Source organism: Myxocyprinus asiaticus, chromosome 16, assembly GCF_019703515.2.
Source record: "Myxocyprinus asiaticus isolate MX2 ecotype Aquarium Trade chromosome 16, UBuf_Myxa_2, whole genome shotgun sequence".
Lineage (NCBI taxonomy): Eukaryota > Metazoa > Chordata > Actinopteri > Cypriniformes > Catostomidae > Myxocyprinus > Myxocyprinus asiaticus.
Genome location: NC_059359.1, coordinates 42,031,166 through 42,058,227, shown reverse-complemented (window position 1 = coordinate 42,058,227; position 27,062 = coordinate 42,031,166). Strand labels below are relative to the sequence as shown.

The window sequence follows — 27,062 nt, the reverse complement described above, 5'->3', positions numbered from 1 at the left end:
CATTCAAGATTTTTTTCCTTCCACATTTCTTCTGTGAAGCTGACGGTTCACCACTATCCTTCCAGGTTTAAATAATGCGTTGGACAGTTCTTAACCCAATTCCAGTGATTTCAGCAATCTCCTTCGTTGTTGTTTCTTTGCTTGATGCAGACCAATAATTTGTCCCTTCTGAAACACAGTTACATATTTTCCACGACCACGGGATACGTCTTCTGACACGGTTGTTTAAGAAATGAGAAGCAACACACTGCATCAGTAAGGATTTAAAGAACTGTTGCCAGCTGAAACATATTAATCACTGCAATAATGATCCAGTCATAGGAAAATAAGTATCTGCTTATTTAAATCCAAATGGCGACTTTTTTTTTTTTTTTTTGGTCAGGCAGTGTATAAAATAAAATAAATATCTCCACACTGGCTTTACAATTGGGGGCATTTTTTACTTCTAGAAACACTGACAAGCGAAACTTCTTCAAACTGGTTACCTGTGTTTCAGCATTTTGAATCCTTGATCAACTTTCGAATGGACTGTAGAATGGATGTTGGATATTGTATGTGATGGTAATGACGTTTGATGCTTTCGTGTCAGAGACAAGTGATAAGCCTTTGACTCGCTAACAAGTGAGCTCCCAATCAATTAAGTTTGGGTTTATAAAAATTAAATGTTTCTTAATTAAAATTCTAAAAAATGAATGAAAAATAAAAAATAAATAAAAAAAGAGCAATTAGGTAATGACACCTAATAAAGCTTACTCATAAAACACAATTAAAAATCTTAAACCTGTGGCATTATGTCACTGACATAAGACTTGTGCTCCCCTGCCACTTTTCATTACACAAACAGAAGCAACTTTGGGGAAACTCAATTGTTCTTTGCGATGTTTGACGCGATGGTGATGACAGCAGTACTGGAGTCTGGGGACAGTGAGTCTTCATTATTTCAAATTACAAACTGCTTAGATAAATACCAGTTAAATTGAAAATATGACTTATTTTTAGTTCTGATTATAAACTGCAACAGAGAATTTTCCTGATTTTAATACTTTTTACATATGTATTGAGGGCAAGTTCAAAAGTCTGGGTAGGAGACAAATTCCAAGTAGATCAATTCTGACAAATGTAATCTTTCAACACTTAATTATGTGGGGAAAAAGTGATTACAGTAACGAAGGCAATAAAATCAATAATAATTTTAAGTCAGGTTACAACGTTTTTGTTAAGGCCATCCATCCTTCAAAGTAGTATTACTCCCAGGACAACAGCATTATATAATTACAAATGAATATAACACTTAAAATATACCTGACGGTTTATTGTCATGTACACTTTCTTAGAGCATATCATGTAGTCACATAAAATCAGAAGTTAAGGAAGAAATAAAAAGTGCGGCATTTCTTCAACACATTCATAACAAGTGGTAAGCAAGATGGCATTTAGTGATGGAAAAAGATCAAGGTTTCGGCTCAGTGGCTCCTGGGCCTTTAGATGAGTAATAGTGGTTTTATTAGGAACAGTGGAGTCCTGCTTTGTGATCCAGTCTCTATTATCTCAACATGCCATGATGGACAACTCTCATGGCATCTTCATTATTTCCACAGTGTCTGAGTGGATGTTTTCACACATTCAGAAACATCCAATTTCTTCCCACTGTTGCACATCTTGGCCAGGTTCTGCAGCGGCAGTAGAAAACGATTGTTAAATTCACAATACGTTGATAATGTTAATACTACTTTGGCTATAAAAACAAATATTAAAATATCCAGCAATACAATAATCAAAAAGCTGCATTATGATGTTTAAAAAACATCATTAATATTTGAGGAACACTTACACTAGCAGCTCTCGCGATACTGTTGGGGGACTGAAGTGCCGCAAGCTCATTGAGAATTCTCTTCAAATCACTGTTACATGGTTCTGCTGTAAAGCACAGGAAGATAATATACTGATCACTTTAAAACAGCTGAGATTTGCACAATGCATGCAGGTCAAGTAATCCATTATACTCTTTTAAAGCAAAAATGTGTCATTTTTTTTTAATGTTAAAATACTTTCTCCTATGCTAACCTACTAATCTAAACATGTAAATTAAAACAGTCAAACAGTAATTCTAAAGGTTGATTTCTCTGAAAGTGTAACACTGTGACTCTTTGGTGCTACGAAAACTTTGCTCAGTTTTTTCATTACGACCAGCCCGACACAGACATTTTGGGTCAACTAATGGCATAATAGTGTCCAGGGGGCGGGACTATATGTTTAGCAGACCAGTGTGCGTTCAGGAAAACTGCTTAAAGACAACAGTGTTGGAAGAGGTTGCTCAAAAAAGTAATCCACGACTAATTACATCAATAAAATCAGATTTTGGATTACTAATTGTAAAAAGTAATCACATTACTGATTATTTTAATTTACTTTCTAAAATACTTTACAAAAAAATTGTTTTCTTATGCTTGATGAATTCAAAATAATGTCTACATTTCCTCCTTGTTCATTGTCGCACGCAAGTCATACTCGCAGAATCTCACGTTTCTCCCTTACAATGACTCATTAATGGGTGTACACCCTTCAGCTTTCACAAAAATGCAAGAGACGTATATATGGACTAGGGCTGGGGGATAGGACGCTGTAATCAGATATCGATAATATCTGACAAATATCCTGATGCCGATTGCGACACTGACAATGTTTTAACAGACAATGATCGACAATATCAGGAAATTACAAAACCATCGAGCTAGGAAGTCGCCAAATATATTAAATAGTAGCCCAGGGTAGAGCTAGGCTGCTATATCAGCTTTACCGATTAAACGCTGCCGATAGTTGCTTATTGGAACTATCGGTTATCTGCAAAAATCAATGCCGAATTTTTTATTTTTATTCCTCTGATTATTACGTTTTATAAATAGAAGCGAAGGCATGCAAAGAAAAATACATTGTGTCTCCAACTTCATATATTGTGAAAAATAATAATACAACATATAGGCTATAAAAAGCTTAATTTGGTAAATATTAAATATAGAGCATTGTGATGGAGCCAAGAACACGTCACTTCAAAATAAGAGTCTCCGGTGTGTTTTAGGCTTGTTTAGTGTTAGAAGTCCCATGTTATGCACCAATTATTCTTTTTTTTCTGATTATTTCTTAGATTTTGTTTTAAAAATAAACTACATTTTATTCATTTTGGACTCTGGCCTCTATGTTTGTGCTGACTAAGAAACATTCTATGAATCGATTTTAAAAACTATCAGCCGATTAATTGGTTATTGGCATTTTCCACCACCTTAGTTATTATATGGGCAAAATCCACAATCTGTCGACCTCTAGCGCAGGATATGAAATTAGCACCCACCAAATGCAGGTATTTCATGCACAGTGGCAGATAATTTTGCTCATCTACCAGCCACTGTGGCCGGCTAACTGAAAGATGCCTCGGAATGAAACACTTAGAATAGACGAAAGAAAAATGTCGATGCATGTCTCTGATGAGCTGTTTGTTCAGAGGCGTGCAGCAGGAGCGTGTCTCATGGAACACGCACATGAAAATTCAACTGAAAACTGTTTGCAAGAAAAGTGTCATCTATGAGAATGCTGCAAATGACCTCACACCATCTTAGGAGGTGCTCAAATTTTAGTTTGCTTTATTTCCATGGAGCAGCTCGCACTTGACATGCATTGTGAACGCAACGCTGCAGGTTCACTTTATAGCCTATACATTAAACAAGTTCACCTTAAACCTAAAATTAATTTATATTTCAATTATTATTATAATCATCATTATTATGTTTACATTTATAATTGTCTTTATATCTTAATTTTTAAGTAAGAAATTAACTTGTAACTTGTTGTAGACTGATATTAGCATGACGGCAAATGGAAGGGTGGTTATATATATTTTGACCACTTTGTTATTTTAATAGCTTTTTTCATTTGTTTGAAGTGCAATTTGAATTTAGAACTATCTTTGGTTTAAGTTTTTCATGTTTCAATAAATAAATTTTTTTTTTAATGCAAAATCAATAAAGCAAGAATATTCACCGATCCCTCAGCCAGGGGGCTGACAAAATAATCGGATATCGCAATATTTTTTTTTACAAAGATATCATGAACATATTTCTTGCATATCACCCAGCCCTGATATGCAAATAATTCATGTTTTAAATTCTACATAAATAATACTCTTTTAGAATTGTGTAACCCAAGTAATGAAACTGAAAGTCAGTAACTGTCATCTGATTACTAGAATCTGAAAAGTAATGCATCACACTAATGCATTTTCTATCAAAAAAGTAATTAGATTTGGTGTGATGTTGCTTCTGTGCCGATAGCCAAAACCTTTGTCACATCGGCCAAACAAGAACAATTACTAAGTGCACCTTTAAGTTTGTGATTGCTTTTAATAAATGTTTGTAACCTTTAGTGTGATTCTGAAGCAGTTGTGATCAGTAGTACATACCTTGGTCAGGTGCTGGCTGTGGTTGCAACTGCAAGTATGGATGCTCAAGAAGTTCTGCGATGGAAATCCTTTCTCTAGGATTCCGAACAAGACACCTCTGAAACAGACAATGAATAGTTACAGAGCACTGCGCAATGCACTCTTTACCTACCTGTAAATGTCATTCAATGAAACAATTCTGCACACCTTGAGCACATCAAGAAGGTCCTTTTCTGGAATATCAGGAAAGTCGATCTCGTGGGACTGGTCTATGATGGCATGAATTTTGGCTATCTGATTGGTAATGGTCTGGAATGGAGTCTTTCCATAAGTCATACAATACAGGATACAGCCAAGAGACCATACGTCTCCTTTAGCACTTATCTGCAAAGAGATTAATAAAGAGTCATGTCAATAACCCCCATAAAATGTACATGTATGGAAATATATTGACATCCGGGAAAAAAAAAAAAAAAAAAAACGATTTTGAAGCACTAAAACAAACTCATCCGACCTTTGACCCTGGCTTTCCATTAGAAGATGTGTCTTTAATGGCTTCTGGTGGCATGTAGTTTAGTGTCCCCACCTGACACACAACATAAGAGAGAGTAAATGAAAGCACAATACAGTCCAGAAATAAATATCTATATTTGCATCACAGTTTGGTTCCAACCTGCGAGTCCTTCATAATGCTGGTCATATCAGGCTGAATGCGGTTGGCGATTCCAAAGTCTATTAGTTTCAGTGAAGCATCCACAATCACAAAATTTGCTGGCTTCAAATCACTGTGGATGATACCTTCAAAAGAAAACATATTTGACAATTAAAGTCAACATGAAATCAAAACTGGAACCATTTACTTTCTCATAGGCATGCAGAGTCTTATTAGTTAAAACAGGTCTGACAACAGTATTCTGCTGCAGTGTGCTGCCATGTAAAAATGTTTGTCTTCGTAATCTTTCATGAAAATGGAATAACTTGCTCTAGCTAAAACAGCTTTTCTTTTCGGGTGATGTCACGAATCCCTCTTTTACAACCCATCCCTCCAACCACTAGGCTCCATTCTGGTGTGTAACACCCACTTCTCAAGATCCAATCAATTTCTCATGTCCCTTCTTCAGTATAAGTCTATGGGATTTGCCTGTTTTATTGTCCACCAGAAGAAAACCGTCAAATTGTTTAGACAAGCAATAGCACAGCCCTCCACAAAAAAACACACTCACAATTTGAGGTATTACCGTTCATAGCACGGTATGAGCAATAAATTAGAGAGCTGAGAATGGACTGTCACCATGTTTGTGGATGGTGTGTACAGCCTCCAGCATGTTCCTCCAGTAACACTTTCTGTCCAGAGGGTTGACTGATTTGCGGTTGCGCAGCCAGGTGTTGAGATCCAGGTGGCCACACTCCATCAGCATGTAAATGTAGCTGTTGTTAATCTCACTGTAATGTTAAACAGGATACAGCTCATCAGCCATGTTTTCATGACAAACTCCCTTTCTTATATTAAACCACACTAGGATTAAAGGCATAGTTCACCCAAAAATTAAAATTCTGCCATTATTTACTATGGCTAAAACGATTAGTCAACATAATCGACAATAAAGAATTTGTCGACAAAAATGTTTATCGCTGCTTCTTTCGTGGTGTCCTGCCATAGACACCATGCCTGTTTAATGTTTTCTGTATAGTAGACTCATGAACAGAGATGTTAACCAGTTCCAATGATTCCTTCAAGTTTTTAGCTGTCACTCTAGAGTTATTTTATGCCTCATTGAGCATTCTGTGGTGTGCCCTTTGAGTCATCTTGGCTGGACGGCCACTTCTAGGGAGAGTAGCCACAGTACTAAATCATCTCCATTTATAGACAGTTTAGTCTAACTGTGGACAGATTAATATCTAAGCACTTTGAGATAACTTTGTAACCCTCTCCAGCTTTATGCAAAGCAACAATTCTTGAACGTAGGTCTTTTGAGATCTCTTTTTTTGCGAGGCATAGTCCATGTCAGCTGATGCTTCTTGTGAATAGCAAACTCAAAATATCTGAGTGATTTTTATAAGTCAAAGTAGATCTAACCCACACCTTCAATTTCATTACATTAATTGGATGCCATGTTTGCCAACTCCTGACTCTATTTAGCTTTTGTTGACATCGTTAGCCTAGGGGTTCACATACTTTTTCCAACCTGCACTGTTAATGTTTGAATGATGTATTCACTATGTACAAGAACAATACAATATGTTGTGTGTTATTAGTTCAAACAGATTGTGTTTGTTCATTATTGTAACCAGATTTTAAGACAAATTTATACATAAATGCAGGTAATTCCAAAGGGTTCACATACTTTTTCTTGACACTGTAAATTTCTAAAACTCCTTTAAAACAAGGTATATTTACTTGAGGAGCTATACAGGAAAATGTGTTTTCAGAGAATGTTGAATATAATCTTGAATACCGTACATGGGTATTTTGTCTTTACTGCACTGCAGAAGTATAAACAATTGAAGAATACACTTAAATACAAAATACACTAATATTTAAGATATATTCTCTGAAACTAGTCTAAATATCTTCTCAGGTAAATGTATATATACGTTTTAAGAATTTTTAGATATTTTTAAATAGAGAACAAGACAAAAACACAATATTTTTTGTCCGTTGTGTATTTCTATATATACTTATATTTTCTACTTGGTTTTTATTTTTATTATATTTTTTGGTTATCTCTGTCTTGTTGTTGTATTGTTTGTGCACTGGAAGCTCCTGTCACCAAGACAAATTCCTTGTATGTATAAGCATACTTGGCAAAAATCTCATTCTGATAACAACAGGATTTTTTTGCAGTGAATTTTTTTTACTGAATTAAACGTAATATTTATTTATTTTTTTCTGTAATTCAGTGAAGGGCATTTAGAGGTATTTTTAAAAGATGATTTTGTCCTCTATTTTTAGAAAACACATGTTCAATACAACCTGTTAACTCTGAGGCACAAGCTGAATTGTCGGTTAAGAGCTAATAATTAATCGTTCTAATAAACATTAGATTAGATTATGAAAATAATCGTTAGTTGCAGCCCTGTTATTTACTCACCCTCATGTTGTTTCAAACCTGCATGCCTTTATTTCTCCATTAAACACAAAAAAGAAAATGTTTTAAGAATCTTCATGCAGCTCTTTTCCATTCAACAGCAGTTCATGGTGACAACATCGGTCAAGCTCCAAAAAAGGACAAAAACACCATAACAGTAGTCCATAAGACTTGTGCACTATATTTCAAGTCTTCTGAAGCCATACGACAGCTTTGTGTGAGGTACAGATTGAAACTTGTAATTATTTACTGATAAATCTTCCCCTCTGCTGCAGCTCTCAAATCTAATTCTCTATACAACATATTCAAACTGCCGCCCCCTTGTTCAGTGACGAGAACCAATGGCGTTTGCCATCAATGACATCAAAACAGGTGCAGCATGTCAATGCATGTAATATTTGAATCCGAATGTGGATGTTAATGAGATTTCAGAGCTTCGTTGTAGAGAAGATTTTCAGTGAATATTAACCTAAAATTTGGTCTGTTTCTAACAAAGCTATCGTATGGCTTCAGAAGACCTGGAACATAGTGGATAATGGAATAATATGCCAATTTTATGTTTTGTTTTTCTTTGTTTTGACTTTTTGGAGCTTCACAGACATGGTCACTATCTGCTGTAATTGTATGGGTAAAAAAGCTGCATGAAGATTCTTCAAAAATTCTCCTTTGTGTTCAATGGGAAAAAATAACAGCATACAGGTTTGAAATGATATGGTGAATAAATAACGACAAATATATGAAGAATATTACATTTAATATATTTTCCGAGCACATCATGATGCTGGTATTTTGTGGACACACTTACTAGTCATAGAGTTTAATTATCTGGTCACTGTACTGTTGAAGGTGATTCAAGTGCTCGATCTCATTCTTGTAGCTTTCCACCGCCTGTGCATCAGCCTCCTCTAGATTCACATATTTCAAAGCATACACGTGCTTCTTACTGTCATAAACCTGATAGACCTGAAAATAAACAAGAGTACTTTCGTTACCCAATGATCGAAAATTCTGAATACGGTCGAACCGTAGCAAGAATTCCTCATTTCTTATGTACCTTACTGGATCCGCCTCTGCCGATCATCTTGAAAACAAAGAACTGTTTGCCCTTGATTGTGATGGACTCGTTTGAGAAAGCTGAGGCAGGTGTCTGAGAGTAGAAGGTCACAGTTTGGCTTAGAATCAAACCATATAGATTTAAAATTTGTATTTTAAAACAAAAAGAGGTAGGCAATGCAAGCAAAAATGAATATCAAAACATTCTTACAAAGTTTGGTTAATAACATCACAACATACACATTTTTGTGGAAAAGTGATTTAAAAACAACAACAAAATTAAATTGAACCTTCTTTACTTTTTTTAATACACGGCTGGTCCTATTGCATACAATTTATCATTGCCCAATATTTAAAAAAAAAATATGTTTGACTTCATCAAAATGTAATATCGTGCTCCAGTTCAGAAGGACTTTCCATTTTCCAGCTAAAGTCACGATTCTATTATGTAACGCCCAATTTTCATAGTTCAATCAATTCCCGGCTAACAAAATAAAGTTCTGCCATGCAGATTACAGAACGAAGAAAAAATGATTTATCATCAAATAACATATACAGCATAGAAGTAATAATTAAATAAACTGTAAATATTTGATGTGCTCGGTATTGCTTGTTTAACCGGAACAGTACATTGTTTCAGTTGGCGCCCTACTCAAGGATATTTGTTTTATTGGCACAATACACTGTGAAAGTAACGCACTTTACCTGTGATTGGTGCTGAATATAGGACACCTGGCTTTGAGGGGTGCATGGTAGCTGAGCGTGACCCAGTTTCTGAGCCGTTGATGGAACAGACACAATCACTGGCCGCTGTTTTACCACAGGAGTCACAAAACTGTTTAAGAAGAGAAGGAACACGTGCTTAACATTAAGCTATGCTGTAACCTGTTTTTATGGGCACCGCAATAAATATGTGGTGTAACACAGGCCCAAGAAATAAAGATACATGTATAATGAATCATGTCATGTGTAATGCATATATGTTGTAGTATCTTTACCTGTTTGCATTTGGATCTTTGTAGTTGGGAGTCTGACAGCTGAGAGTCGGGTGTAATCGAGGAGGAGCTGGGGCAGAGGGAGTTCTCAAAGCATGAAGTGAGGATGATGCAGGAATGAGGTCTGCAGGAGGCTTACGATCCTAAACACAACCACAAGATTTATAATGAACCAATCCCAGCTGAGAGACAAATCTGTCATGTTATGTTAGAATGCAGTATGTTATCATTCTGATCTAAATACATGAAACACAAAAGACTGAGCTGTGATCAAACCTCTGGAGATGCATGTCTGTTTATGACAGCAGGAATCTTCCATTCTGAAGATGTCTCCTTAACAGGAGGCTTTTGCTGCCCCTCAGGAACTTTTGCTGGATATTCTTCCTTTCGGTTGTTTTGTGCTTCCACATTTTCTGCAGGAAAAAAAAAAAAATTTTAGCATCAATCTGTGAACAAGCATCTGTCACTTTAACGCTAAAATGCAGAGCTAAATATAACTAAGTAAATATACCTACTATATCAGAGTATTCCATTCTTATAGAAAATTTGCATTCTATCCACAACATACTATGACAGCTTTTATGTGCAATGTTAAAATAAAAAAATTACAAGAATATAGTCAAAATGTTTTGTGAATAATCTCATAAAAGGCTTTTTATCAGAATAAAATTGCAGTATTATGAGATTAAAGTAGTAATATTGTGAGAATACAGTCAAAATTACGAGAATAAAGTCAAAATGTTTTGGGAATAATCTCATAAAAAGCTTTTTACGAGAATAAAATCGCAATGTGTGAGATAAAAGTAATATTTTGAGAATAAAATTACGAGAATAAAGTCAGAATGTTAAGGAATAATCTCATAAAAGGCTTTTTACGAAAACAAAGTTTTAGTATTATGAGATTAAAGTAGTAATATTGTGAGAATAAAGTCAAAATTACGAGAATAAAGTCAAAATGTTTTGGGAATAATCTCATAAAAAGCTTTTTACGAGAATAAAATCGCAATGTGTGAGATAAAAGTAATATTTTGAGAATAAAATTACGAGAATAAAGTCAGAATGTTAAGGAATAATCTCATAAAAGGCTTTTTACGAAAACAAAGTTTTAGTATTATGAGATTAAAGTAGTAATATTGTGAGAATAAAGTCAAAATTACGAGAATAAAGTCAAAATGTTTTGGGAATAATCTCATAAGCTTTTTACGAGAACAAAGTCGTAATATTGTGAGATAAAAGAAATATTTTGAGTATAAAGTCAAAATTATCAGAATAAAATAGTGTTTTAATCAAATAAAACAATCTCATAATACTGTAGGCCTTTTACGAGAATGATGTCATAGTATTGTGAGATAAAAGTAGTAATATTTTGAAAAGTCAAAATTGCGAGAATAAAGTCGGAATGTTTTGGGAATAATCTCATAATAGGCTTTTTACAAGAATTAAAGGGGTCATGAAATGGAGAATACATTTTTCCTTGATATTTAGACATACAGTATAACAGGTATTATTAAAAAAAAAAAAACTGTACATTTCAGAACTCAAAAATTAGAGTTACCGTATAACTTAAACTATAGTTGCCACCCTGCTGAAACATCTCGTTTTAAAATCGGTCTGTTCATGATTGTTTGTTTGTTTCTTTAATTTTTTCCACCATGCCAGCTTCTATGGCTATATTCATGGCGGGAACTAGGTTTAGTTATTTAAAATAGTTAACTAAGTTAAATGAGGTGTTTAAGATCAATTTTTCCTAAAAACCTTAAAACTAAATTTAGATTAATTTGATTAAAAACCTTTTCAAAAGAATCAACTGAATAATACAGGTTCCTCAGATGTGTAGAGGTATGACAGTCCAGTAAAATATGTTTAATGGATAGTGGGTTCTGACTATTCTCCTGATAGTAAAAATTGGTGTGCGAGTCTTGTATGTCCTATCCGGCATCGTGTATAAATGGCTTGATCCCAGCGAACACATATCTTGTTCCAACAACAAGATTTATTTCTCGTAATTTGTTGTTTAAACATTGATCCCACTCCGACTGCCATTTGTTTTTGATATATACATTCAGAGTTGGTTTCAGATCTGTGGAAGGTATAGGGCATTTTACTGGTTCAGTAAAACTGGTTCAGTGCTTCTCTGGCAGCTCTGTCTGCTTGTTCATTACCGGAGATTCCTGAGTGTCCAGGTACCCAGCAGAAAATAATGTTAAACTCTTTGTTTCAAGAGATGACAGCTTGATTAAAATCTTCACGATTGTTGGGTGATCAGTTTTAGTAGCTTCCAATGCTTCAAGCCATGATTTTGAATCAGTTATTTTTTTTTTTTAAATGTTGTGGAGCAGTCTCGATAAACTTCAGTGCCAGTAGTAGAGCGTTTGCCTCAGCAGTGAAAACTGAACTTTGGTCAGGGATGCGGATACCCTGACAGAGTTGGTTTGCTGCAAAACTGCTGCCACTTTATTTCCAGATTTAGATCCATCTGTGTATATTGGGATATGTTGTGGGTATACTGCTCTTATGTCCAGAAGTCGTTGATGGAAATCATTCGGATGTGTTTTGGATTTTTGGTTCCTTGTTAAATCCAGATGGATTTTAGTCTTTCTGAGACCCCATGGAGGAATTTTGGTCCGTTCATGATGTCATGACACATTGCTCATTTGTATTTACACATCCCACAACATGGGTCATCGCACCCTCGGCACCGCCCACTGGCGCGCAATTCAAGTTAAGAGAGCAGACCTTCCGTGGCTAACAATTCCTAACTTAACACCAAAGGGGACAAAATCTGGACAATTTTTTATGAACATGAACTACACAGACTCTTTGACCACTACCATGTATCTTGCCGCTTTTAAAGACGTGGTGTCAAGTTACAACTCTGAAAGGGAGAAGTAATACTTTTTCATTCAGCTGCTGCCTGTGTTACTTTGAGCACAAACACATCATTGACGCGCTCTTTTGCCCAACTGCGCTATTTTTATTTGTTGGTGTATGTAAACATAGGATGTCTTTGACTGTTTCGGTGTGTTTCAAGCGATGTGCGCCTCAGTGCGCCTTCAGTATGTGTGTGCATAATTTCACCGTTCTTTGGACTATGATGTTGTGGTGAGCAGGGCGGAGCCAAGCGGCGTCTGGGCAGACGAGACCAGGAAGATAAGTGGCGAATGACTTCCACCTGCGCACCACACCAGCCTCGAGTTCCAGCGAGGGGAGGCGGGAGTATTTAAGGAGAAAAGACAGCGGCAGACAGGAGAGAGATGTACGAAGCTTGTCTGCGTGTCTGAGTGTTTTTATAATTTGACGCAGCTGGCTGAAAAGCAGTGCGTGTTTTTGTTTCTTTGTACACTGCAAAGTGTCATTAAATGTCTGTGTGTTTGTCAAGCCGGTCCCAGTTTCCTCCTTACCTGATTAATTGTTACAGATGTGTTCTTTTTTTTTTTCGGCTCATGTCAGTGTCGATTGTTTGTGAACCGTCATAATACGATTCAAGCTTTGCAAAGGAACTGTTATTGAAGGATGGGGCAGTTAAAACACTTAAAAAAACGTAAGTAAACCGCTTCATGAATATTTCAAATGTCATAACGTTGACGTTTTAAGGAGGCGCTTAGGCCAAAACCGAACGTTTCAGACAGAGGGCCAGAGACAGGGTGGAAAATGATCATATATTACTAAATCGTGACTGTTTTGGTGCAAAAAGAAAACTTTTATAACATTATCATTGGACCTCAGGGAAGATAATAAAATTATATTAAAAAACAAAAAAAATAAAAAAATTTTAATCTTAATATTATAAGGTTAAAGTAGTAATATTTCAATAATAAATTCAAAGTTACAAGAATAAAGTTTTATTCTCATAAAGACTTTTATGAGAATAAAAAGTCAAAGTTGAGAATAAAGTTGCAGTATTTTGAGATTAAAGTATTAATATTTTGAGACAAATGACAAAATTAAGGGAATAAAAATTGAGAATAAAGTCTCAGTTTTATGGGATTAAAGTATTAATATTTTGAAAAAAGTATAAAAATTACTAGAATAAAGTCATGTTTTGAGAATAATCTCATAACAGGCCTTTTACAAGAATAACTTCAAAAAACTACAAGAATAAAGCCGAATATAGTCTTGAATAATGCAACAGAGTAAGAATGTATACTAGCAAAAAACAGTAAAGTGACTTTGGCGACCTCCATGATTAAATCGGTTACCCGTGTGAAATCAAAAACATTAAAAAAAATTGCTTTTGGAGCAAGAAACCTTAAATACCATGTGCACCTCAGGAGAAAAAAAAAAAACTAAAACTAATGTCACCATAAAAAAAAAAAAGTTTGTTTAAAAATGAAATCAGACAAACCTGCAGTGTTCTGTTCATCCTCAGCGGGGAGCAGTTGAGTTTGACCAGCGTTTAAATGTTTCATTGCAGTCTGCAGCAGTTCAACTGGCCTTGCGTTTGAGCTCAGAGCTTTCTGAAGAATTAAATTACTCTTCCTAAAATTGCCTGAGAGATTTTAAAAACACATTATTATGGAGACTCTATGCACTTTTCACTTCCTTATATTCAGGGGTGATATCATGTGGAATCAAATTTTCCTTGATCTTTTGAGATAAGAATTAATTGTACTACGAAAATATACCGTAACTTTCATAACTCAAAACTACCTTCTTAGTCCAAACACCAGAAGAACTGAAGATAAGAGTAAACTGTAGTAATGTCGGTCAAATTTTGCTGCTCTGTATATCCTTCTTATATAGGAACAAGCAGCTGAAGTTTATTTTTAACAAAATTCCTGATCATTAGTGTCTGATCTTATCAGTTTGAGGGGCAAATTTTTAGCACAGATTGTTTAATGAATCCGTCACAATGTGATGCCGAAAAAAGTGGCATGGTATGACCCCTATTCAACAACAAGTGAAAATGTCATGTTTTACCTTGTGAGAGCTCAAACTGAGCATGTGCGATATGCACAAAAGCAAAAGCTTTACAGTGTGATCTGGCAATACTGAAATTATCTTGGGCGTCTTCTGGATCTTCAATTCTGCAGAGGTGGCAAAACATAAATTACTAAAACAATGAGATGATAAAATGATAATACATAAAAATCGCACATTAACTTACCCTTTCAACTCTGCATATCGCACAAGCATTTGAGCATAGCTTTCGGTTTTGCTATGTTTTGCCAGGGGAAATCTGGCGAACACTTTTGAGTAGCAGTCCAGAAGTCTGGAGAGAAAGGCTGGGTCTGAACGCGGGTCTCCTCTCTTCTCCAGGTTTCTCAGGAAGATCTGACAACTTTCAGGAGAGTCTGAGCTGATCATCTGGTTGATGACAGTGGTGTCTATGAAAGAATGAACATTCTGCTAAACATCTTTTGTGTTCCACAGAAGAACGAATGTCAAGGTGTTTCAAATGAAATGAGGGTGAATAAATGATGACAGAATTTTTATTTGTGGATGAACTATTCCAGTATAATAGATTATAGAAAATTACCATCCATTCTAGCAGTTTCTTTTCTTTCTTGTTTGTGTAAGAGTTCTGTGATGGTGTCCGCCTCTTCAATGTCTTCACAAAGATGATCTGGACTAATCACAGGTGGCTGTAAGAAAAAAAAGAAAAGAAAGACACTATTCAGTACTTAATGCACATATGGGTTTTTTATTTTTTAAATCAGTGCTATTGGTTTACCATTACTCAAAAGTTTTAGAACTGGTCATTTTATGTTTTCAGAGAATGGTCAGCTGACCCTTATACCTTAAGGTTTAATAAACTGTAGGAGTCCCTATCAGATGTCGCCTTCTTGGAGGAACAAAACGGGAATGTGGAACGGACACCGGAACCTTGTGTTTGTCTGCACAAATCCAAACGTTAAGGATTAACAAAGAATATTCATTAACACATGGTTTTGTTATTTATACAAATCATTCTTTCATTGAATTTCAAGCAAAAATAATTTCTTCACCATTAGGACTCAATAATAACAATGGCTCATAGCCAGTGTAAGAAAGTTTTGGGCTAGTGAACAGAGCTGATACCTGCCTTATTGTGGTAGATATGAATCCAAAATAAATATATAATAATAAATGTTTATATTTTTATCGGGGGAGGCAGCAAAACAATTTTATATATATATATATACACACACACACACACACATCTATTTTTTTCCCAGACAGATATACAAATACAATTCCAAAAATAGAAATGTATTATTCATATTAATTTTAAATAAAACTAAATATATATATATATATAGATACATACATACACACATATACACACACACATATACAAAGTACTGTGCAAAAGTTTTAGGCACTTGTGAAAAATGTTGCATAGTGAGGATGTCTTCAAAAATAATGACATAAATAGTTTTTATTTATCAATTAATGTCATAAAAAGTCCAGTTAACATAAAAAAGCTAAATCAATATTTGGTGTGGCCACCTTTGCCTTTAAAACAGCACCAACTCACCTAGGTACACCTGGACACAGTTTTTCTTGGTTGTTGAAAGATAGGATGTTCCAAGCTTCTTGGAGAATTCACCACAGTTCTTCTATCTATTTAGGCTGTCTCAATTACTTCTGTCTCTTTATGTAATCTCAGACTGACACAATGTTCAGTGGGGGGCTTTGTGGGGCCATGACATCTGTTGCAGGGCTCCCTGTTCTTCTATTCTATTTTTTCTATTTGCAAAAGTAACGTTTGGGAGTCTAACATTTATATTTCCTATTGACATACTAAATCTGAAGACATAAATAACCATCTTAAGACAAATGCTTTTGTGAAACACCTTATGTGCCTAAGACTTTTGCACAGTACTGTATATATATATATAATTATATAATTTTATTATTGTTTTAATGAAAAAATACACACACACACACACACACACACACACACACACACACACTGCATCCGGAAAGTATTCACAGCGCTTCACTTTTTCCACATTTTGTTATGTTACAGCCTTATTCCAAAATGGATTAAATCCATTATTTTCCTAAAAATTCTACAAAAAATACCCCATAATGACAACGTGAAAGACGTTTGTTTGAAATCTTTGCAAATTTATTAAAAATAAAAAACAAAACCACATGTACATAAGTATTCACAGCCTTTGCTCAATACTTTGTTGAAGCAACTTTGGCACCAATTACAGCCTCAAGTCTTTTTGAGTATGATGCTACAAGTTTGGCACACCTATTTTTGGGCAGTTTCTCCCATTCTTCTTTGCAGGACCTCTCAAGCTCCATCAGGTTGGATGGGGAGTGTCGGTGCACAGCCATTTTCAGATCTCTCCAGAGATGTTCAATCGGGTTCAAGTCTGGGCTCTGGCTGGGCCACTCAAGGACATTCACAGAGTTGTCCCAGAGCCACTCCTTTGTTATCTTGGCTGTGTGCTTAGGGTCGTTGTCTTGTTGGAAGATGAACCTTCACCCCAGTCTGAGGTCCAGAGCGCTCTGGAGCAGGTTTTCATCAAGGATGTCTCTGTACATTGCTGCATTCATCTTTCCCTCGATCCTGACTAGTCTCCCAGTTCATGCCGCTGAAAAACATCCCCACAGCATGATGCTGCCACCACCATGCTTCACTGTAGGGATGGTATTGGCCAGGTGATGAGCGGTGCCTGGTTTCCTCCAGACATATTCAGGCCAAAGAGTTCAATCTTTGTTTCTCATGGTCTGAGAGTCCTTCAGGTGCCTTTTGGCAAACTCCAGGCGGGCTGTCATGTGCCTTTTACTGAGGAGTGGCTTCCGTCTGGCCACTCTACCATACAGGCCTGATTGGTGGAGTGCTGCAGAGATGGTTGTTCTTCTGGAAGGTTCTCCTCTCTCCACAGAGAAATGCTGGAGCGCTGTCAGAGTGACCATCGGGTTCTTGGTCACCTCCCAGACTAAGGCCCTTCTCCCCCGATCGCTCAGTTTGGCCGGGTGGCCAGCTCTAGGAAGAGTCCTGGTGGTTCCAAACTTCTTCCATTTATGGATGATGGAGGCCACTGTGCTCATTGGGACCTTCAATGCTGCAGAAATTTTTCTATACCCTTCCCCAGATCTGTGCCTCGATACAATCCTGTCTCGGAGGTCTACAGACAATTCCTTGGACTTCATGGCTTGGTTTGTGCTCTGACATGCACTGTTAACTGTGGGACCTTATATAGACAGGTGTGTGCCTTTCCAAATCATGTCCAATCAACTGAATTGACCACAGGTGGACTCCAATCAAGTTGTAGAAACATCTCAAGGATGATCAGTGGAAACAGGATGCACCTGAGCTCAATTTTGAGTGTCATGGCAAAGGCTGTGAATACTTATGTACATGTGATTTTTTTTTCGTTTTATTTTTAATAAATTTGCAAAGATTTCAAACAAACTTCTTTCACATTGTCATTATGGGGTATTGTTTGTAGAATTTTGATTAATTAAAGTTTAACACGTTAATTTTTCTTAAAGTGCACCTAATATGGTTTTTAAACGTGCCTAATTTTGTTTTAAAGGTCTCATACAATAGATTTACAAGCATTCAAGGTAAAAAAACACTTTAATTTGCTCATAATTTAAATTGCAGCATTACCTTTTTTTCCCCAGTGTCAAAAACGACTCCTTCAATGATCCATTCTAAAGGATTCATTCTAAACTCCTCCTTTCAGAGAGCCTACTCTGCTCTGATTGGTCAGATGTCCCAGTCTGTTGTGATTGGTCTACCGCTTACAGCGCATGTCGGAAAGGAAATGCCCACTACCATATCCGAATTTCAAAAATGTCTGTTTTACATTACCAATTTGAGCACGAGTCCGACAATGATGTATCGGAAGATAAAACCGACCCACCATCACGACGAGAACAGGACGTTTCTCAGTGGTAAGTTTATATGTAGTTTGACAATAATGTGAGTTAACCAGTTAGCAGAGGCTAACAGCGTGCACCGGCTGGCTGTACATGTAAACAGACCAGAGGAAGGTTTTTTGTTACCAAATTACGTAGGTTAGTACACGAAGTCTGGAATTTCTAACGACTTGTTTCAGGTGTTCAGAATAGGTTCTTTCTTTTGGGAGTCAATATCTCCATATTTCATGCACTTTGATTTTTGAAACTTTGCAGACTTTTTTACATTCACAAACAGCTATATAACACACTACATGACAGGTAATATTTGAAAAACCATAATAGGTGCTCTTTAATCGCGATTGCCACATTTACCGTTAATACAACATAAACTATCGCAACGAGGTAAAGGACGGGCAAGGAGGCGGGAACCGGCTAAACAGTCAATGTAAATTTTAATGATAAATTTCAACATAAAACAAACAAACAAACACAGACACACATGCAACGCGGCCGCATGCATCTCTCTCTCTCTCTCTCTCTCTCGAACTGGCACCTCCGGCTAGTCTTTATCCCCCTCCCCGCTGATTAGCCCCATTCAGGGCTGGCCACGTGTCCTCACTAGGGATGCACCGATACCACTTTTTCTCTTCCAATCCGCTATCGGAAATCTCAGTATCGGCCGATACCGATCCCAAGCGATACCAGTATTGTTTTTTTTGCATAATCAGTTTAGAATATCTTTACATTATTGTGTGGAACTAATTGGGTGTACTCTTTAATATGTAAAGAAACACAAACCTCTAACTACACATTATTTCAATATAAATGTATAGCTAATTAAGTAACACTTTATCCAGTATACTAGTTAATAATAATTTTGCAGCCAAATTAACAGTAATTCCAGTCAAGTCTTCAGTAGAAAAGAATCCAGTATTTTATTTTTGCCTTTTTTTTTCTTTTTTTTTTAAATGTTTCAACTTGAATCTGGACTTTAAAGGATTCAGATCTCTTTTTTTTTTGTTCAATTTAGTTGTAAGATATCAGCTCAATTTTCATTCACACAGTTATTTTTTGGAACCCATTCAACTTATATATTGTTATAAATTGTAAACAAATAGTAATGACAACAATAATAATAATAATAAAAAATTATTAATATTATTATTATTGACTTTTAATTTTAAATACAACAGTAATATATTTAAATCGTGCACTTTTTAAACCCTCACGCTTTTATTTTGACATTCTGAACTCTCCAGGAATTCCTGTATGTATCTGTTTGTAGACAAGTTCACAGTAGTTTAATTCACTTCTTATTCAAATTCTGGAAAAATGCTCCTCCGGTGCCATTCTAAATGCATATTATAAGTGAACCAAACTATTGAGCATCTACATCTGAGATGCTGTTCATGAGTAAAGCTCAAATATTGCACACTGCTGTGAAGGCTAAAAATAGCCGCGAGTGCATCACCAGCCTGTGCGTGAGTTTGTGTCAACACAGCAGCACCTTTCAATACGCGCTGGTGCTGTGCATACTATATATTTACTTATTAAACACAGCCTTTTGTGATTCACAGATCTATCACACATCTTCAAGTGGCTTTGAATAAGATGCACGAGTCATATTAACTACTTTAATTGTGTTTTTATGATTCTTTTATGTCATTTTTGGAGCTTGACAGTAACGAACATGACTAACACACAGTATCGGATTTGGATCAGGCTCGTCGGACCAATACCCGATCCGTTTAAAAACATCAGTATCGGAGCCGATACTGATCCAGGTATCGGATCAGTGCATCCCTAGTCCTCACGGCCCGGCCCTCCTTTTTGTCACAACCATCATAAACACTTGTTGGAAGGGCGGAAGCAACCTTTATGATGTGTCGACGTGTCCACCCGGAGTCATTACACTGACGTACACACCACAAACACACACAGCAGTGATTCAGTGTCAGTGATAAAATGGAAATCAAGCCTAGCATGTCAAATCTTAACTATCACCAAAACGCAGAATGAGACATTTTTGTTTGCAAGCGCTTTTCATGTGGAGTTCAAAGAGGCACTTGACGCTGGCGCTAACGCCCTGACGCGATTTATGAACTCTGCTTCACAACTGCTGTAGGAAAAAGGATAGCCAGAGTCTGGCAGCTGATTAATATTGTGGAGGATGAGAGATTAAGAGATGTAATGCCCATTGCAATGACTATGCAATTTAGTCGAACTCCCACATACACTTAACGAAATGCTTAATGTTACTTGAATTGGTGATATTTTAGTGCATTTCTATGTTTATACTGTGGAAGCCTTTGTTTGGAAAAATGTTAATAAAGCATTATATTGTTACATGTTGTTTTGTTTTCTTTCCTCCTGCATTTTGACAGGAAAAGTATATTTAGAATCAAATTTCAGCACTTTCAAAATCTGTGATTAAAAATGTAATTGACTGAAAGCAATGATATTTATATACACACATATATATATATATATATATTCTTATTTTATAAAATATAATATTTTATTTATGTAATTTTATACATATAAATTTATATATTTCTTTTCAGACAGATATAAAAATACATTCCCAAATATATAAATATATTTTTATTAATATTATTTAAAATGACTAATAATTTTTCTGGGGCAAGTAAAAATATTGGCAGGGCAAGTACATATCTAAACTACTGGCCTGACCAGACCATCAGAATCAAATACTTATTGTCGAACCCTGTACCTTTACCGTAATATATGATTTTGGTCAAACCGCTCACCCCTACTTAACACCCAAGCAAAAATTTACAATTGTCACCTGGAGAAACTACTGCTGTAGGTGGGAGCTTCTGGTTTCTGAACACTTTCAGAGTCACTGTTCTCATTTTCAGGGATGGAGAGAGGCACCATGGGCACTCTGTCTGCCTGTATAAAGAAACATAAATCAACACACGTTTCTTCTTCATTTCTAATCATTTAGCTGATGGGTCGACCTCTTCTCACACCTTACCATGGTGATTCTTCTCTGTTGTGACCCTGATCTCCACACAGGCAAATTTTCATCTTGTGGACTGAACTTTTGATCATTCCTGGAATTCAGAAAGTTAATGTCATAATTACTTCATGGAAAATGCCCACATCAGGCTGATACATGGACGATATAGAAAGGTAACTAGTATGCATACCCCTGGGTAAACGTGCATCTGGCCTGCAGGTCAAATGTTCCATCTGATCTTCTGGAGCTGCTTTTCAGAGACTCTTGTGCATTTTCATGTGAAGACACTAAAACACATTTCATGACAGGGGTCATAAAATCTGACCTTTAATTCCAAGGGTCCGAGAGGGTGTGGAAATGGTTATGGAAAACTAAATAATGGCAACCTTTTTTGATGCTTTTGTAAACTTACCCGATATGTTCTCTTTATCTTCATGTGAGATGAGCTGGCATTTTCCTAAATTTAGATTCCGCACAGCAGCTTCCAGAAAGGCTCTGGGTTTAGCATTCATTTCGAATGCCTTCTGAAGAATCAAAGTGCATTTCTTAACATTGCCTGGGGAGAACAAAAAGAGCATAATGACCGTAGATTCTCAATACGTAAACATTTCTGAAAGCCGCAGAAGATAAATGTGTCTTTTATTTGTATTTATGACCCCGTTTCCACCTGGAATTAAGATGCGTTTCGGGTGATCCAATCACACGTGGTCAGCCCTATAAATAAGGGTCTAAAACGTTTTGTGATCGGATCACAGAAACCACATACAAATGTGGTTAAAAACGCATGTGACCACATCACATTTGAGGTGTAAACATTAATCCGTTCTGTATTAATTCCGCAGCAGTGAAGCGCCACCCCTCACCTGTCAATCAAACACTGCGCTTAAACAAGAGTTTAAACTTTGCCGTTTACGAGCGGCTTTAAAAGGAAATAACCCTCCGATCGGAAAATGTTAAAAAGCAGATACATACACAATCACAAGAGCACCACGGATCTTCTTTAATGTATCTGATATCAACACAGATGAGGAGAACCTGAAGCTCCTTTAATACAGGTAATCCACTAAAATAACGGAAAATTCTGTTTAACATGTTGCGTTTGTGCTTAGATTAAATTTCAACCGCATCAGGGAGAAAAAGCGCGCCATATTTTTTTCTGACTTTGTTGCGCTTTAATATCCTGCAGTAACACTCTGACATAGTGACTGATGTATGATATCATGAAACAGAGACCCTCCCCTCCAAATCTGAACACAAGTGGTCACAGAAGACACATTTAAGTGACCAGGTGTAAACAGTGATGTGTCTCACCTGACCACATGTGATCGGATCACCCGAAACGCATCTTAATACCACATGGAAACGGTGCCTTTAGGGACTTTGGTCACATATGTTCATTTAGGTGGTTTTCATACTGGGCACATTTGCTGTGGTCCGAATTGGAGTATGATTGCTCCCAACGTCCCCCGCAGCGTTGGTCTGGTTTCAGACAGCCTTATGATTCTGCTGAACCCTGGTGCATTTCCATGCAACTGGAGTCATCACAAAAGAGCATTGCTATATTTTTTGTGTTTTTTAATTTATTTTGTGCCATTATGCCATCCAGAGGGAACAACACTGGCGTCTCTGTGCGCCTCAAGGCCTTCTCACACCAGACATGATGCAATAATGAGAGGCGAATCACCAAAGAATGTCCCTTTCCCATAGAAATCGAAACAAATGTTCGCTGTTAGCACATTCACGCTTTTACAATAGGTGGCGCTAATCGACAAGCAATTTTACCCTGGTACAGTAGGTGGCTCAACGCACCTTTGAGCTGGTCCGCACTCTGCTTATCACCGGGTGAGAACGAACCATTTGACAAGTTTGTAAAACAAACAAGAAACCTAAACTATTCTCTAGCGAGCAGATTGAAAAAAATAAAATGCATTTCTCTACCAACTGAAGCAGCGATGACGAGTGTGTTGTTGATTTGTTCAACGAGAACGAAAACTTTCGAGACACTTAAACTTTCAGTTCACCTGCTAGACAAGTTGACTGACAGTACTATCATGTATACACAGTCTGAGGGGTGATTAGAATGAATTGAGTGTAAAAAATGGTTTAACGGTTAAAACATGTTAACATTTGGAACAATATTAATTATATGCCACTTTCACGCATACTGTATATACTTGAGTTAAGTGCATTTGTTTAAAATCACTGCATAATGCACACTTATAATGACTGTTAAAACAAATGTTTAACTGCATATTATTGCCATGTACATCTACTTGTGTTATGTTTGCTAAAAACCCTGCATGTTACTAATTAAACGTGTTGAAAACACTTATGATGCGTAAAATTGTTTATTAAAAAATTGATACAAAGGCAAAGATGCCACGATGTATATTATATTAGAGATATAAGAAAACTCAAAAAGGAAAACAATGCAGCTATATGGAATAAATTATGAAGATGATCCACATAAGATCAGATAATGCAAGGCAGTGATGCAGCAATATCATTTACATGTTAAGAGAACTCATATGAGAATTGTTGAAAATGTTTACGTTTTTAAGGCATTTGATGCAAATGAGCGACACATCCTCACTGCTGGAGTTACTTAAGCGTTTACTGTTGTTGGTCAAAAAACTTTCTGTGCTTTAGCGCCACCAGTTGCTCTGATTCTGGTAACTGCAACGGCTTCTGACACTTGATCTAAAGCTTATATATTACTGATCAGGGCTTCTCTTTGCCGGGCGGAAGAAAAAAATATACACACTCACCGTAAAAAAAACCTTCACTTTGTCACTGCGCAATTCGGCACGAATGTTCGCTCCAGGTGAGAATGGCTCATTAGGAAGCTATTGTTTCGATTCAAAATGTTGATCGCAGCGAGAAATCGCACCGAACATTTGCATCTGGTGTGCAAAGGCCTTCATGCCGTAATTCAGCAGATATGCATGTCCAGGAGAAGGCGACTAAATTTGTTGCTCTGCTAACTGTGTGTTTGTTTAGGAGACGGCTGGTTACCAGCCTTGCTAATGTTCTCCTGCCACTCGTGGTGCACGTGTATGTTTTTGTGCAACCGATGATGTTGTCATGCTTAAATCAGCAAAAACGCATGTGCAATTTATTTCACTTCATCCCCAACACCCCTGTCTGAAAAACAGCATTCATATTACCAATTTTCCATGCAAACCGTACTCTGATTCGGTGTAAGCTACCAGTGTGAAAGGCCCCAGAGTCTTCTCCTTACCTTGCAGGAGTTCAAACTGAGCATAAGCTATGTGGACAAAGGCAAAATCCTTGCAGTGGGACCTTGCTATATCAAAACTAGCCTGTGCATCATTTACATCCTGGATGCTGTTAAGACAAAAAGAGACAAAACAGTTTGACAGTACAAAACAGATCTGTTGACTCATAAAACAACATGACCAGTGAAACGGGAGACAAAACGTACGCTTTTAACTCTGCAAATCTGACCAGCATCTTGGCATAGCTCTCATTCTGACTGTACTTTCCCAATGGCATGCTGGAAAAGACCCGTGTGTAGCTGTCGATGAGCTTGGTGAGAAGGCTGTGGTCAGACTGAGGGTTGCCTTTCTTCTCCAGATTGGTCAGAAATGTCTGGCAGGTGTCTGGAGAGTTTGAACTGATGGCCTGGTTGATGTAATCTGTGTCATCTGTAAAAACGACCACTGAAATTTCACTTCTAATTTCTAAGAATTGAGCATAAGAAAATTGTACTGTATAAATGTCCATGACTTTTTATCTCCAGGGCTTGAAATTAAAAGTGTAATGTCCCATGACATAATTAAGTGGGAATGTACTACCATCATTGAATAATTGCTTCATCTTCGCAAGTCGTTGACACAACATGGCGATCTGCATCTGTCGCTCGGTGCTCTCTTCTTCATCCATCTCTGTACACTACACAACACACAGTATAATCACAAATCACACATCCATACAACACAATTACAGTAGATATGTTGAAAGATGGCAGCACACTTTAGTCTGAAATCTATGAAACAGACATTGTATTTCACACCATCGTATATTGCATCTATCTCTACATCGTCAACATATGACAGTCATTCACTATGACAACAATATTTTGCTCATCTGATCCAGTCATTTCAAGCAGCTTCATGCTTATTATTATTTATTGTACATTTGTATTTTTCTGCATTCCTGTATATTTAGATATTTCCTAGATTCTATATTTTCTGTATTTTTATTTAAGTCTAATCTCTACTCTCTTTTCTAAATGTATGCAACAGCCAATGGAAGACAATCATTTCGTTGTACTTATACAATGACAATAAAGAGCTTGAATGAATAGCTGTCATTCAATTAAGTAATAACACTTCCTATCTATTTATCTTCTTAAAGTAAATCAAGCCTATATAACTGTAGGGTTAGGGTTTGGAGAGGGTTGCACCCATGGTTGCAGTATATCCTGATGTTTTCTGCATAAACACGTTGTTGACACATATATTAAAGCTTTTTTCTAGCAGACGAGATGTGCTAACAATGTTGAGAGTCAGAAACCCCCTTTTATTATCTGAACTAGTTCTTCGCCCTGCTAACATCTTCCCAGGCCTCACTGCTCATGTACGTGCTTGCTAATTTAACATAAATAATTTTTATACCTGTTTTACGTGCTATGACCATCAACACAACGCATCAGCTGTGATCGGGTGTTCATCTGACTAAACTCACTTTACAACAGAAGATTAAAATAATGTTCTAAAGATTTAAACGTACTGTTAGTCGGTTTGATGTTTTAGAGCGGTCTACTTACACTGAGACGGAAAAAGTAGGTGAATTTGACGGTGAGCTCGATTAAATGTTTTCTTCAGCAACCGTTTCAAAATTCGCCACTTCCCCAAGACGCGCGATGCTATTGGTCAGTTTGTATTTGGGGCTCCACCCGCGATCACGTGACACTCCGAGAGCATGAGGGGCGGGATTTCCCTGCCACGTCACGCTTTCATTCGCGTTATTTTATCCCCACCCGTATTCTGGCAGGTCCCGCCTCCTATGTTTGGATTGGCTACTAAGGGCTTCTTACAAGCGGTCTGCCATTGGCCAGTTGAGAAGTCGTTCATATCATACATACATACATATATATATATATATATATATATATATATATATATATATATATATATATATATATATATATATGTGTGTGTGTGTGTGTGTATATATATATATATATATATATATATATATATATATATACACACACACACACACACATATATATATATATATATATATATATATATATATATATATATATATATATATATATATATATATATTAGTAACGTATAAGCTGCAGAAAAATAAACAGCCTTCAGAAGTGATATGATAGATGTGGGTGAGAAACAGAGCAATATTTAAGCCCTTTTTTTCACTAAAGTGAAAGTGAACGTGTAGATTTATGGTTGAAAAAGAACTAAAATATTTCTCTGTTTCTAGGAATATTGTAAGTTTATATTTCTTAGCTTACAGAAAAGTGAGAAATACACTGTCAACTGTGAATTAAAAATTTTGTTTTCCAACCTTGCTGTCTTAAAATTATAATAATGCATCTGTCTCCATATATTATTAAATCAATTTAAGTTCTGCTTTAAACTGAATACAATTATCTTGAAATATTTTTAGTTCCAAGGGTGACTATGTGTTTACCATTAATT

General features: G+C 36.4%; 1 protein-coding gene across 2 annotated transcripts; it reads right to left on the bottom strand.

The window, feature by feature from the left end:
* Positions 1-1,046: 1,046 nt before the first annotated feature.
* LOC127454376 (dual specificity protein kinase Ttk-like) lies at positions 1,047-26,247 on the bottom strand. Of its 2 annotated transcripts, none has more exons than XM_051721539.1 (25): positions 26,159-26,247; positions 25,185-25,281; positions 24,812-25,034; positions 24,608-24,714; positions 21,779-21,922; positions 21,557-21,653; positions 21,382-21,460; positions 21,190-21,296; positions 15,307-15,403; positions 15,046-15,151; positions 14,674-14,893; positions 14,487-14,593; positions 13,912-14,055; positions 9,843-9,979; positions 9,570-9,709; positions 9,277-9,406; positions 8,573-8,665; positions 8,324-8,481; positions 5,721-5,872; positions 5,103-5,227; positions 4,944-5,015; positions 4,637-4,813; positions 4,451-4,547; positions 1,832-1,917; positions 1,047-1,670 (listed from the first exon to the last, which is right to left on the bottom strand). In XM_051721539.1, exons 2-25 carry the CDS (start codon positions 25,270-25,272, stop codon positions 1,587-1,589), a joined length of 2,970 nt encoding a protein of 989 aa, XP_051577499.1. In that variant the 5' UTR covers positions 25,273-25,281; positions 26,159-26,247; the 3' UTR covers positions 1,047-1,586. The 2 variants fall into 2 exon arrangements, with proteins under 2 accessions (XP_051577499.1, XP_051577500.1); XM_051721540.1 differs by lacking the exon at positions 26,159-26,247 and adding an exon at positions 26,007-26,055.
* Between the last annotated feature and the right edge of the window lie 815 nt (positions 26,248-27,062).

Bases quoted from the DNA above. Each gene is read 5' to 3' on its own strand.
- LOC127454376 (XM_051721539.1), bottom strand. From the start codon at position 25,272: ATGGATGAAGAAGAGAGCACCGAGCGACAGATGCAGATCGCCATGTTG. The intron at 15,404-21,189 runs GTGACAATTGTA...GGATTTGTGCAG, and splicing joins TACAGCAGTAGTTTCTCCAG to ACAAACACAAGGTTCCGGTG. The intron at 5,016-5,102 runs GTTGGAACCAAA...GTTGTGTGTCAG, and splicing joins GCATTATGAAGGACTCGCAG to GTGGGGACACTAAACTACAT.